The sequence below is a fragment of the Patagioenas fasciata genome, chromosome 7 (assembly GCF_037038585.1).
Source record: "Patagioenas fasciata isolate bPatFas1 chromosome 7, bPatFas1.hap1, whole genome shotgun sequence".
Lineage (NCBI taxonomy): Eukaryota > Metazoa > Chordata > Aves > Columbiformes > Columbidae > Patagioenas > Patagioenas fasciata.
Genome location: NC_092526.1, coordinates 15,329,505 through 15,343,689, shown reverse-complemented (window position 1 = coordinate 15,343,689; position 14,185 = coordinate 15,329,505). Strand labels below are relative to the sequence as shown.

The 14,185-nt window shown below is 41.2% G+C and overlaps 1 protein-coding gene across 1 annotated transcript in view; it reads right to left on the bottom strand.

The window, feature by feature from the left end:
• Window positions 1-13,955, bottom strand: part of GYPC (glycophorin C (Gerbich blood group)) — a 33,845-nt gene extending 19,890 nt beyond the window's left edge. Inside the window, exon 1 of the mRNA XM_065840747.2 lies at window positions 13,728-13,955. Within this exon, the coding sequence (XP_065696819.1) occupies window positions 13,728-13,761 (34 nt within the window). The 5' untranslated portion in view covers window positions 13,762-13,955. The remainder of the gene's footprint in view (window positions 1-13,727) is intronic.
• Between the last annotated feature and the right edge of the window lie 230 nt (window positions 13,956-14,185).

Sequence of the window (14,185 nt, the reverse complement as noted above, 5' to 3'; positions counted from 1 at the left end):
GCTTGGTATTCACTGTGTAAGAATTTATTGGAATGCATTAAGAAGTAAGGGCCCTCTCTCAGCTGAATCAGAGGCAATCATGTTCTGCCGCGCAGCAGCAGCAGTCACTGTGATCCCGTTTACACTGGTATCAAAGCAGGGTGCCAGCTGGTAAGAAATCTCCCACACATTCCAACTGCTCAGCTGGACCATGGTGGAAGCTTTTAAAAAATCTGGTTTAGGCATATTAGAAAAATGATAAAATGAAGAATTCATTGTCAAGGTCATCTACATAGCCTCTGTCCATCCTCTCTGATTTCCAGTTTCCCAATTTAATTTGCTAGTTGATCCTGTTTAACAGGCTGTAAAAATCTGCTTTCTCAAGCGGTCATGAGAGAGCCTACAAATTTCCCAAAGCCCTTTCTTATCATACCCAAACTATTTACCATTTCCTCCAGAGAAGTCTGCTTTGGAACAGTATTATGAGGTCAAGTTATCCCACTGAAACACCTATGAGTATGAAGAGAATGAAGAAAAAAAAAAAAAGAACAAACCAACAACACTAGCACAGCCCTGGAAAATATGAAGTCATAAGTAGAGTTCAGCCAGAGCAGACTCCCATTAAATTTTGTTTAAGAGCCAAGTTCCAGCCTGAGATATGTGCGAGCTGCAGTTTATTTCAGGGGGAGCTGTGCTGTATTTCATGTCAGGGCAAGGCTTGGACACAAGTATGTATCTGTTACCAGTCAGAGAGGAGCAAAACCCACATCCTTTTTGCATTTTTTGGTTCCGCCTGCCTAGGTGGAATAGAAAAGTGAAAGAAGGGGATAAAACAGCCCACATTTTACAGGGCCTCTCTGTCAAATTCAATTCCTTCTTCTACAAGACCTGAATGCCTGTGTTTCTGTATTCACTAAGCTATTTTCATCAGATATTGAAGCATTTCCCTGTGCCCCTGCTGCCCCACCAGAATTAAATACGCAGACAGAAGCTCTAAGGCTTGTCTTTCTGGCTTCTTTGCTCTTGGGACTCCCTTTAAGAGATGGCCAGCAAGAAGTGTTCCTTAGGATACGCACATGCTTTATAAAGAAAGGATACAAACCGCAGTCTGGCTTTGCTTCCTTGAAGCCTTCCACTGAACATTTTTGTCTGACAAACAGGAGCTCAGCTGAATGAAGAGGAAAGAGGGAGTGGCAAAGACTTTCCCAATCCCGTTTGCATTCCCGGACAGGGGTCAGGCATGACGGCAGCCTTGTGCTGTGCTGTGTTGCATGGATAGTCAAGCAACAGCCTTTGTTGTTGCTGGGGCCAGCTCCTGATGCACAAGTGCTGTGAGAGGGGACAAAAAGTTAAGGTCACAGCCACATGCATTTCTGCATGGCTGCTGGAGGCGCTGTGGTTACCTGGGCGAGCAAGGCAGAGGAGTGCCTTGCTCCCTGACATGAGTCGTACCCTTCAGTAAGCTGTGTGTTTCAGTAATGCTGAGCTCCCAAAGCTGAATTCTTCAACTACAAGTTAAAAGAGCTCATTCAAGAAGAGGGAAGAGGGGGAGGTAATGCTCAGTCCTGCCAAGCGGTAACTCTGGATGTGAGCAGGAGGTTAAAATATTTCGTATGAGAAACTCTGGTAAATGCAAAAGCTTTCATACCCCAAGGCAACCCTTTAAAAGCTGAAATACTGACTGGTTCAAGAATTTCCCATGTCTCAGATCCCTAGATGGTTGACCTGTGCTTTAACTCTCCATTAGGCATCTGCTCCTGGCTCTAACAGGGATGATGGACCATCAACTCCATGCTCACTACAGCACTTCATGGGCACAGCTGAAAACGCATTAAAGGCCTGGATAGACAAGAACACCCAGCACCATCAGAATCAAAGGTACATTGGCAATCACTTGTCATGGATACTGTAGCAGATGAGAAACGGTGGCAGTGTCCCTGGGAAAGAAAATCTCTTTTTCTTCGTACTCGCATAACCTAACAGCCAGCTGGTGATGGTCAAGGAAAAAACACAGGCAGCTCTGGTAACGCCACAACATCGCTTCATTGTGCAATGGAAGTGAAACAAAGGATGGGAAAAACTAGTACTAAATCCCATTAGCTAGAAGATGGATTGGATATATCCCAGCAAGGGTGGGGAATGAGAAAAACAGACATATGTGTCCTGGGAGTCTGGAGAGATGATATGGCCCATGGTCACAGCTGGTGTGCCACGGCTTTGCACTTGTCAAGGGACTGAATTTGCATTTCTTGCTTCATCTCCCCTCACCCAGGATTATGTCCCATGGAGGGGATATAGATGCTCATGACCCTAGAGAGCAAGTTGTTACTTTAAAGTGCTGAATAGTGGCAAACAAAATCAATTGCTAAGCTGGACACTCACATTTATCAGTATCTCCTTGACAGACGTCCCTCAGCCACCCACAAGCCCTGGACCTTGCTGTGTGCTGCAGGGAGCAGTGCACAACCTGAGGTGCTTGATCCTTTAGGGCTTGAGAGCCTCTTCTCAGGTGTGAGCTGTGAAGGAAATCATTGTGGTGGAAAATAGCATGTGCTAGATATTCCAGTTCCCAAGCTTTTTTCCTCATTCTATGAGGAAAATACATGCCTCTCTTCTGGAGTGAATCACAGACACAATCTTTAACTACAGGACATGTGTTCTCCCTCCCATCCCCCAATGACTGCTGCAATTTTATATCTGACAAAAATAGGCATCCAGACCTCTAAAGGGAGTAGCTTGCATTTCCCCCTCCAGCAGCTTCCAGCCTCTGCAAGGTCCTGGGGCTGGGCTGCACCACACTTGAAAGTTAGGGAGATTCAGGCAGCAGTTTGGGACTCAGGTCACTTAAAAACAGCACACTGGAAGCAGCGATGTGGGAGTTGTACTCCCATCTGCTCTGCTACTGGCCTCTGGAGAAAACAGGACACAGGATATGCTTCCTGCCTGTGGAAGGCTTGTAGCAGCCCTGGAGAGAAGGCACGACCTTTTCCTTAAAGGAAATGTAAGTCATGAAGACTAGTAGGGGGGAAGAGTCCAGGCTACGTATTATCTTAAAAAAATGCCATGCAGCTGTACCTCCTCATGCTTTCTCCCCCTGTGTTTAAAGCTAATCCTTATTTATTTAGCAATGACACTTTTAAAACAGTTTCATCCATCTCTGCCATCCCATTGTTTCTACATTAAATCATGAAGCTTCTGACATAAGTCAGATGCTGTTGAAATGAAAGGTTTTATTCATCGCAAGCAAAGGAAATCAGTGGAGGTAACCCGGAGGAGAAGGGCTCGGCTCATGTTCTGTTTCCAGCTTACAACTGGTTATGTCCCCAGGATGCAGCAATTAAGCATCTCACACAGAACATGGGAGGGTGAAGAAGAGTCTTTGTCTGAGATACACAGATTTTAATGGATTCCAGAAGTGGAAATCTTTTACTGAGGAGCAAAACAAAGTTCAGAGAGATGCAAAAGCATTTATCTCCCCGGTTGCATTCCTGCCTGCCAAAAGCAGGAGGTAAAAGGAGTGGTAAAAGGAGTCCCTTATGGATCATTAATCCAGAATGAGAATGAGCTCAGGAGCCATTGACAGCTTTTTTTAATGTGCCAGAATTTGAATCAGCAGGAAGTTTTCTTCTTTGATAGCATACGGGATCAGTTTATCTGCTCCCCACTACCCTTTGCTTTCAATGGAAGTTGCTACCAGAGCTCTAGTTCCCACTGATAAATAACTTTGCCTTCCTTAAAATCTGTGGTGATAGCAGAAAGGCTGCTGTGAGCTAAATCAAGGCATTTGAAGGAGCGTAATATTAAAAAGTGAAGACTTGAAATCAGTAAATTCTGATCCAAAGTCCAATGAAATCAATACAAGCAATCTCTAATTGCAAGGTACAAGTATCTCAACACCACTGACTTTGGCAACACAATGATAACTTACAGCAAGTAAGGCATTTTCTGAGAAGCTCAGCAGAAATGTGAAGGAGAAAGAAACGGTCAGCTATTTGTTTACATGCCAGGACCTCAGGTGTGTGTTTGCAGCTAGAGCTGATCAGAAAGCATGCACCAAGTTAGTTGGAAAGGGGGTAGATCTGGTGGACACCTCTTGTTATTATGTTCTCATTGCTTTAGGGGTAAGATAAAGAAAAATAGTCTTATTTTGTCTTACACTCTCTGAAAACACCTGAAAAAATTTCCACAATGTCTCAATTGCTAAGTAAAGAACATTAAAGACTTGTTATCTCTGTTCAAAATACACAGACATTTACAAAATGTCACTAGTCTGTAGTGGATGGCATTTTATACTCTTTACCTTGGCAAAAAAATGTCCAGCAGAGAACTACATTTCTGTATTTAAATCTCCCAAAAAGCACTCACTCCAGGCCCAGATTTTCCAGGTTCCGTGTAAGTCTGGTAAATTCACATCCTTATTGTTGTAAATGACCTACAAGATGCCAAATGTGGCTGAAAGAGAAAATCCAAACTGTCTGGTGTCCTTGGGTTTTGTGCTCTCTTGTGTGTATGTGTGTGCATGGAGCATCCCCTATTTTTAGCCTTTGCCAAACATTGTGTCGTTGACAAGTTGAAAGTATGAAGATTAAAACAATCACGTTTATATGATTTTCATGTTTACACCTGCTACTTCATTTCTTCCATGGTGCTTAAATGTTCAGGCATGTGGCTTCGAAACATGCTACCTTTAATGCACTTGAAAACTCTGCTGGATTTCCAGTTTGCTTTGATCTCCACAGTCCATAGACTATCTCAGAGAATACAAACGAAAATGTTTAGCAGAAAAATATTTTCAAGGAGAAAACCCTAAAATCCTTCCAACTTGATATGCTTTGCCAAATGATGTCATACCTAAGGTTGTTTTTTGCATGTTATCTTTATGCTTCAGGAGGCCCAGATCTCTGCCCAGAATAAGCAACTTGATGAGGTAAGTTGGGAAGATAGATGCATGTGGTCAGTGCCCCTTATCATGAACACTGAAGTGGCCAAAAATTGTTTGGTGATTTTTATTTAGAATAGGTCCCTTTCCATTAGGCAGACACAGCCTGCACAAGAAAGAGCTATAAAGCACCCTTCTCCTCCCTGATCTGATACTATTCTTCTTGGCCAGACTGATGTTAGCAGAAACCATTCACCTTCTTCATGACTGGAGCAGGGATAGGAAGAGTAATAGGAAAAGCAGCTGGGTGTGCAGAGTACACTGAGTGTTTTTGAAAAAGAGCAAGACAACCATGACTTCCTCTTTTCCCAAAGCAAAGGGGAAGATAGAATGGAAGAACGGCTCTCAATGGCAGTTTTGTTTCCTGGTCTGCTCTGCAGGGTTTTCTGCAGAGATGCAGCCTAATCCTGTGTATATCCCCATTTTCCACTGAGGGCTAATTGCCATTAGTAACTGGTAGTACAGACTTCTTCAAAATAAAACTAATCCTGATGAGTTCCATGAGAAGAAAACTGGATTTGTATGCATCAGATGCCAAAAATCAGAGTCCACTGATGCAATTATGGAAATTCAAGGGAGACAGACAATAGTAAATTCTCCCAGTCTTGGGATCCAGGATGTAAAAAGTGTGTCCCAAGTTGTGAATAAAAAATCCTGTGTGATGACAGGAAAGATCTGGAGGGGGGAACGTGCTGTTTCATAGCGAGCTGTGAAGATGAGGCAGTAAACAGAAACTAATGGAGAAGAGGGAGGGAGATGGAAGAGGGGGTGACTCCCAAAGGAAACAAGGCCTTAACCCAGAAGGTGACAAGGGAAGATTTATGTTTTCCTTAGCTGTGCTTTTCTTCCTTCCCACTGCCAAGACTGTGGAAGGTCCTTGAAAGAAGGGAGGAAATGTCATTTAACAACTGGGACCTGTGTGTCTCCCCTGTGTTGCCAAACGGGCACTTATTTGTGGGCTGAGACAGGGACAGGCAGGGAGGATTAGGAGGTGCAGAGGATATCTGAACTAGGCAACAGGAGTGGTCAGGTGTGAGAGAGAGGTAATGATCAAGACCGGTCCACTCTCTCAGAGTATCCTTGCATCATGGATACATCAAGAATTTAATTTTCTGCTCCCTGTATTGTGTAGGACAGACTGTGGTCATAACATTTGAGTGAACCATCAATACTGAGGAGAACAACCTCTGCTAACTCGTAAGTGCTGGTTATTAAGACCTAAAAAAATAAAAGACTCTACTGAAAATGTAATTTCATAATAAATCGGTAAATGTCTTGCCCTAATACATGCTAAGAAAACCTTGAAAACAGACTTGAGCATAGCCATATGGATCCCAGAAAATATAAATAAAATACAAAAATCCAGAGTGTAATTTTAAACATACTTCACAACTTTTGAAAATGTACACTCTGCTCATTGATACATGTAACTCTTTAATCATCTATGTTTAAGTGATTTTGGGGCTACTTATTTTACTCAAGGATTATTTGGGTTAGCTAAAGTTGGTCATCAGGAGCTGCTTTTTCATCCCTGTTGACTCACTGAAATTTTTGAAATATCTAATTAGCTGATGAGAAGCATCTTGCTTTTTCAGACAAAACAAGCTTATTTTTCCTGTGTACAAAGAACAAATTGGCCTACACGAAAGGATCAAGTTAACCTGGAGTAACAATTCTGTAAAGTTATTCCAGTATAAATTAATTTTCCCATAACTGTTTGAGGTGGACAATAATTACATAATATGATTGAACTGACTCCTGAATAAGTATTCTATCTCCAGAGGAGGGTAGTTACTCTAAAAAATAACTTTTATTTCATCATGAATATGCTAAAATGTTCGGTGTTTCTGGAAAACTGTCCTGAAACTACCAAATTCTCCCAGCACAGACGAGTTATGAGAGCAACCTAGCCCTGACCAAATCACTCTTGAGGTATGAATTTGTACCCTTCACTGTGTCATGAGTGCACACTTGGCCTTTCCTAATCTGGATTCCCCTTTTAAATAGGATGATCCATGTGGAACATCTACTCATTCCTAGTTTCTGAAGTCATTGTGATTGCTTTTGTCTGGATCTTTGCTTACGTGGACTGCGCCCTGTAATAATCTCCAAGATGGATTCAGGCAAATACTGTGATGTCTGAATTCAAAACATGGAGTGATTCAGTGTCTATACAATCATGAGCTGCCAGGCTCTTACTGTATATACAGTCAGCAGAGACACATCTGAATCTGGCATCTGCAAGGGATAGTTTGCATAAGGCTGCTTCACTGACGTTTTACTATATCATATACAAAGGACATTGTTATATATTTCCCAACTCCTTATATATAGCTCAAATCTTCCTCTCACTTTCTTTCTTGTCACTGAGTTTATGCCTCCATGAAGCCTTCAAAAATCTAGTGATTTTTTCTGCTACTTTTAGAGGCATCTATCATATAAAAAGGGAAACATGAGCTTATGGGTATTGGTCTCTGAACAGAGATATTGTCAGGGAATTAAAACTCTCCATATCCAGAAGCCTGATTAGTGAAAAGCCACATAGATTGTGAAAAAGGCTGTGTGTGTATGTATATGTATGCCTGTGTATACATATATACAATATATTATATATACATATACCTTGTGTATATATGTACATATATAAAGAATTCAAATCCATTTTCTAGGTTTGATGTTACTATAATAGTCTCTGTTTGCAAATCTAAACACCTATGCATATGTAAAAACTTGATGTCTGATTCTACATTGCTGTGACCTTGTCACACATGCTTTTCATAATGTGGACTGTCATGAAACTAGACATTTTATACATGCAGTCCCCAGTAAAACAGGCATTTATCACTCATGATAACATGGAGCTGTCTCAGGGTGTGTTTGAAAGGCCCCCTGCAACTTACTGATAAAAAGCTTAACTCCATTTCAGGCCTTATCTGAGCAAGAAAGAGGTAGGCCCTCCTGAAATAACTGAATTTTTTTTCTTTTTCTGAGATGAAAGAGAGAGGGAGAGGAAAGGGAAAAAAATCACTTTAAAACTTCAATGCAGCAGAATAAGTTTAACCCATTGAGATTTTAAGTGAAGTTTTCTGCTTTATCAGGAAGAACCCTGTGGTGAAATGTATGTCAGAAGAGAAGAAGATATGAGAAACTAGCCTACTTTGCAGGTGAGCAGATTAATTAATAGGAACATCACTTAGCCAGATGTTTTATTGGTGAAACTTCACGTGCAAGTTACATCTGCAATAAGGGAGCACCAGTGCATTTGATTTCCATGCTAACATTGGAGAGATAGGAATCTGGTGTCAATTAAATCACGCTGACTCTTGGAGAAATGGAGTACAGGTCTTATTTTGGCTACAAATTATGAGCTGCACGCCTGCTATTATAATGTTGCAGTATCATTACTTGATGCAGTTGAGTTATGGGTTACAAATAAATTATTCAGAGAAGACAGCCTTTTTCTCCATTTGTATTCATAAATTGTTGGCAAACCAAACCTGATTTCTCCAAGTGCCACTTTTCTTTATTCACCACGTAGTTTTTCAGAGTGTTTAGCAGCTGGTGAATTTTTCATCAACTCATTACTGGGGAAACACTGCCAAATTCATTTGAATTAAGAACTTAAGTATTTCAAAAATAAGTAAAGCACAGTCTGTCTGCTGTACAAATACTTGCTAAACTAGGGTGTTCATGTATTCTTGTCACTGCAGCACCTGAGTGTCGCCCAGTTTTTCATACATTTCCTATCACAACTTGGATGTAAAGCAAAAAAAAAAAAAAAAGTAAATAAAGATCTTCCTAGTGTCAGACACCATGTTTAAAAGGTTTCTGATCTTTCTATGGGAAACAAATTGGCCAATTGCAACTGACTTCTATGTTTTTTCCTAAGTATGTATTACAAAATTAGAGGGTGTGAAGCAGAGATGTTGCCCCAGTGGATCTACTGGAATCAATACTAATTCCTGCCTCCTGGTTGCTATAAATTCTTTCCCATAGCCAAAAGCTGCCTCTCCAGCAGTGCCTCTGGAAAGCAGTCATTTCTCTCCTACCTGTAATCTGTCCTCTCTACCAGCCTTTTGTACAGCACCTAGCACAATCACATTCCTCTGTTGGCTTAAATTTCTCTATGCTATAGGAATACTAATCCCTCCCCAACAATAGAGACAGGCACACCACAGAGCAGACACACAAACAGACTTTCATTACAGAATGCAGTCCTAAAAGCCTGTTTCACAAAAGGCTTTGCTGATTGGACTCAATCATTTGAACAGTCATGGGTATGAGGCATGTTCTACAAGAGCCTAGAAAGAAAGGTGCAGCAGTATCAGCAATGGGATGCAGACACTGCACAATTCTGTAATACTATTATAATATGCTTAAGTATGTAGTCAGTCATGACCTGAATCTTTAAATCTTTAACCTCTCCTGAGTAAATAATTGTCTTTTGTGTGTGTGTGAAAAGCAGTGCCCAGAAATGCTGAGAACTGTGTACTTTCAAAAAGCAGACTCCTATGTGGATGGACATCCCTCCTATTCCCTCCAGCACAGCAGTTTGCCAACATTTCTGCTCTTAATTATCAAAATTTCAGGTGCATTCTGAGCCTTTCAGTTTGCAGACATTCATATCAACATCTCAGGCAATGAGGATGTCAGGGAGAGATCTGGGGTATAAAGGCAAATTTTCCAACTCACATGCACAGTGGTGGGAGACAAATATAAAAGCAGAGACATGCAATTTGCATAAATGCCTGTGGGATATATTTTGAGACTTCTGTGCCAAAAATGAGGGGTTATAATCTATCGGTTTCCTTGTTTATAAATGCTCACAGGTTTACCAGTTAAGACCAAAATTTTCATAATCGATAGTCTCTATTTTTGCTTATTAGTCACTGCCACAGACAAGTGCTTCTGTTGATTAATGGCAATGAAATAAAATCTGTTGCCAAGGCAGTGAATAACATGGTTAAAAGTCTATGGGGATCACTTGCAGCTTTTCACAGGCCTTGTGTGAAAGGTAGAGGTATTGCTACAGGAACATTTAAAGGAACAGTTTGTAGCCCCAAAATATATCTCAGAATGAGTTAAAGATAGGTCAAGACTGTTCTCAGAACCAGACTCACTGTGCATATATATAACTCACTTTGCCTTTATCAGGTGCCACTTTTGCCAAGCTCTCAGCCTCTCTGGAGGAGATAGCCCACACATACATGACTCTTTTTGCCAGAAGCTCAAGCTGTTGCAGGTGGAGATGCTGAGCATGATAGGACCCAAGGCCTCCTGCTCACAGGACAGAGGCAGTACCAGGGTCTGCTCCTCCTAAGCAGGGCACGGCTTGCACCTGGGCTATTGTTGAACTACAGCTGGCCATGCAGAAGGAAAGCATGCAGCTCACAAGGCTTGCTGGGCTTCACACTGTTCTTGACCCTCTTCCCCTCCCTGCAGCTGAGCCATGGCCTGAGGTCCATTCTTGCCTTCTGATTTCCTTTCGGGCCAATTCTTCTGCATAGCAGAGACTGCATTGCTTCCCTACCCACTCAGAAGGAAGATGTTATCTGCTAGCAGTGTTGAAGAAGAGAAGCCTCCACAAGCTGCTGCCCTTAACCACTAATTCTGGCATTTGGAGTATGAGGTCCCCAATAAAACATTCCCAGCATGCTGAGTACAGATTAAATCCTGTAAGGTGCAGAATACCTTCTCCAAGGGGATGAACAACTCTGACCCCCAAAGATAGATCACTGCTTCCTCAGATTGACTCTTTGACCCAGTGATGTTTGTGTAAGTCCTTCACCTCCTTTGACCTGTACATTACCTTGGAACTGGGTCATTGCAGCCTAAAAGCTAGAGGGCAAGAGCTGCAGTCTGAACAGAGGCTGCCAAAACTGTGGAACTCCTTAGATTTTGTAATAAGCGAGGCAGCTACTGCCTGTACATCTGAGCAGAGGTGGGAGGAAGAAAATGCACCACCTTCTGGTAATAGCACATTTGAAAAAGACACATTTAAAAATTTGGAAGTTTACATTCCTGCTATCAGGCTAGATCACCTTTATGTCACAAGAAAAAGAAGAAAAAAAAAAAAAGAAACCGGAGATACATTCACAACACAATATTGTATTGAATCCCAGCCAACAAAATTGAAGCCCAACTCCATTTTTGGATTTGGTAGCAGACTTCTATATTTAGGTATTCCATTTTGATCCAGCTACACACAAATGGCCATTAACTATGACGGAGTAAATATACACACACCACCAAACATCAGCAGGCTGAATTACTGGCTCGTCTGCCATTGAGTACAGAGAGAACCCACTCAGAGCAATGGGATATCTGAGCCAGGCATGGGAAGTGCTCGAGGTTAGACTGTGTGGCATCCCCATATAGAGGCAGAATACATTTGTAGGGTTCACAGAATTGAATATTTCGAATCTGAAACGGTAGTCTGCTCCTACCTGGTTTGCCAGGATAATACTGTATTTATGAAATGAATAAAAATTCCTTATCAGCTGCAAGTGAATACAAGGAGATAAGCAAAGAACATGAGTAATTAGATTACTTAAGGTTGTTCAGTTTACATCAGTAGGCAGCTGTTCTGTGGTTTCACCTGCAGGTACTTAGCAAAGAATTAATATGTTCAGTATAGTCAAAGGTTTTCGCTGATTCCTTATGCATTTTCACACCCATTTCAGAGATTTTCACTGTAGCTATGAAGCAAATTTGTTTTCCCAGTTACTCTGTCTCTCTGGCAAACATCCACTGTCCATGCAGTGCAGCGCCTTTCAATACACTGATCTTTCGACATCTCGTTTCTTGCAAAAATTCCTGGAATTTTACTAAGAAGTAAGACCTACCCTGAAAACCTCAATCATTATTAAAAAAATGCACCATACTTGCATTATACAGGATAATAGTACTATCAAACTTCCCTCTAATATAATTTTGTTTTTAATTTGTAAATTTGATCCATGTCATTAAAAAAACCAAACACAAACAAACAAAAAACAAAGAGAGGCAGACTGAAACAAAATACAGTAGCATCCTGTTTGAATAAGTAAGGGAAATTAGAAGGGCAAATAAACAATAGATAGTCACTATTTTTCAGTCATAATACTTCTTCTAGCTGGACTGCAAGCCATTTATTTTCACTGGCAATCATATGATCTTAAAATGATGCAAGCTGAGAACTCGCGCCTAGATTTTGGAAAAAAACCAGGAGAACCTGATGCACCATCCTGTTTCCATTATGAACAGACAAAAGGCCTTATGGAGTACTAATTCCTCATCCATATCCACCCTGGGGCTTTCTGTGGGATCTTTTGGCAGCCTGGGTCTGTCAGAGAAGTGATTCATAATGTATTCAGGACTGTAGAGCTGGTCCTGGACTTGTCACCTGACCAAGCCTGTCAGTAAAGGTACAAGATCAGGTCTGTATCCTTGTAGATATTGCACAATGAGCAAAATGCACATCAGTGAGTCATGACCACCCTCCGGCACACACTTGGAGAACACCAATGGCAGTAATTTACTCAAGCTTTTCCAAACCCAAACACTCTTGAATAAGCCTACATGTTTCTTCCATATCAATCATAAAAAATAAGCTGTAATAGAAACAATAGAAAACAAGCTATAAAAATCAAAACTCCTGAATAAAATATAATAAAATGTACTATAAAGCTAGCATCTAATCTTTCTTGTTGGTTAGAACTTGAAAAAGGACACAAAGGTAAATAGAAATTGCTGTTTAGGATTCCAGAAACACTGCTCACTGTGTCAGGCTGGATCAGCCTGCCTCATTCAGAGCTTGAAACATTGTCAGTGTCAACATCCTTACAGACCAAATATTCTTACAGCAATCTCTGGATGAAAGCCTGAATCACAGGCAGCTCCCAGCAATGCTGGCTGTATTTTCTGCCTTCATTACTGATACCACAGTATGATAAACAATTCTGTTATCTGAAGTTTATTAAAGTTAATGCAAAACTACTGTCTTAACTGAAAGCAGGAAAGATTGTACTAAAGCCATAAAAGAGACATGGAGTTGCTATTGCAGTGCCAAAATTTCAAGAGTTTTCCCATTGACTCCTCACAGCTTATCAAATCAGAATCCACCTCCTTCCCCTCCACTTCGTTTTTAGTACTGTCCCAAAATGAGTGCTACCAAGCTGCAGCTAAACCTCTTGCTTGCTTGACTGTTTGGGCCAAATTCTCTCTTTTCAAATTTACTGAAATATGCAGAGTTATGCCAGCAGAGGATTTGCCCTCCTGTACTCTCACTTGCTGAGAAACTAATTTGCTTGTTCTTAAGACCACGTTTCTAAATTTCCAGGAGCTGTAATGTGTTGTGGCTTTAAATATAGACTGTCAGTTTGGTGCTTGCATCTCATATTACACACAGACAGTTTGAGACTCTAAACACAAGTTGGGCAGGACCATTAATATCTTAGAAAAGTGTCAGTACGGTTTCAAAATGCTCTATATTTTCATTCCTGAAAGTGGGGGGAGGGAAAACATTAAAACGAAACTTTCTAAGCCATGGTTTAAGCGGAAACGTTACTAACTTTGCTAGGTCCTGTTTAGGAGCTGGCGTTTGCAGAGCTCATTTCGGCTCTTCACACACACTCGTGCACACAAACACAAAGAATAAAAAAGGAAAACAGTTTCATCACAACTTATTTTCTTCAGGGTTAGTCTCAGGCATTCATTTTTCTTTTCTTTTTTTTTTTTTCACATGAAATGCATTAGACAATCTTTTCCTTAAGCGGTAGACTGGTAAATCCACTCTTATAGTAAGGAGGAGGGGGATACGGGTACTCACGTGGTTGAGTTGTCGTATTGTTTTGGTTACTCATAATTTACGCCTTTGAAAAATGCCTTATTTGTGTTGACAGTCTCTCTTGCCTGCTCAGAACCGACGGCGGGATTGAACAGAACAGCTGGAAGAGCCCAGGAAAATGCTCCTCTTGTTCAGGCTCTCCTTGCCTGGCTCCTGACCCTTTTACAACTGGAAAAGGAAACAGCACATGTGTCATTCTCTTTTGCCTGTGTAGCTCACATGAGCGGGGAGGGGCACCCATTTGCAGATAGCAGTAACTGTATTCGAGTTTTGCAAGTTGGATGTATTCCACCCCTTTGCTTTTACTAACCAGCAACCAGTGGAAAGAAAACGCTCTTTTGATTCTTAGCCAAATCTAGACACACCTATTAGATTTGCTTCCCAAACCCCTACTCACCCACTGTTGATATTATTTAAGTACAAAACTTGCTACTGAATCC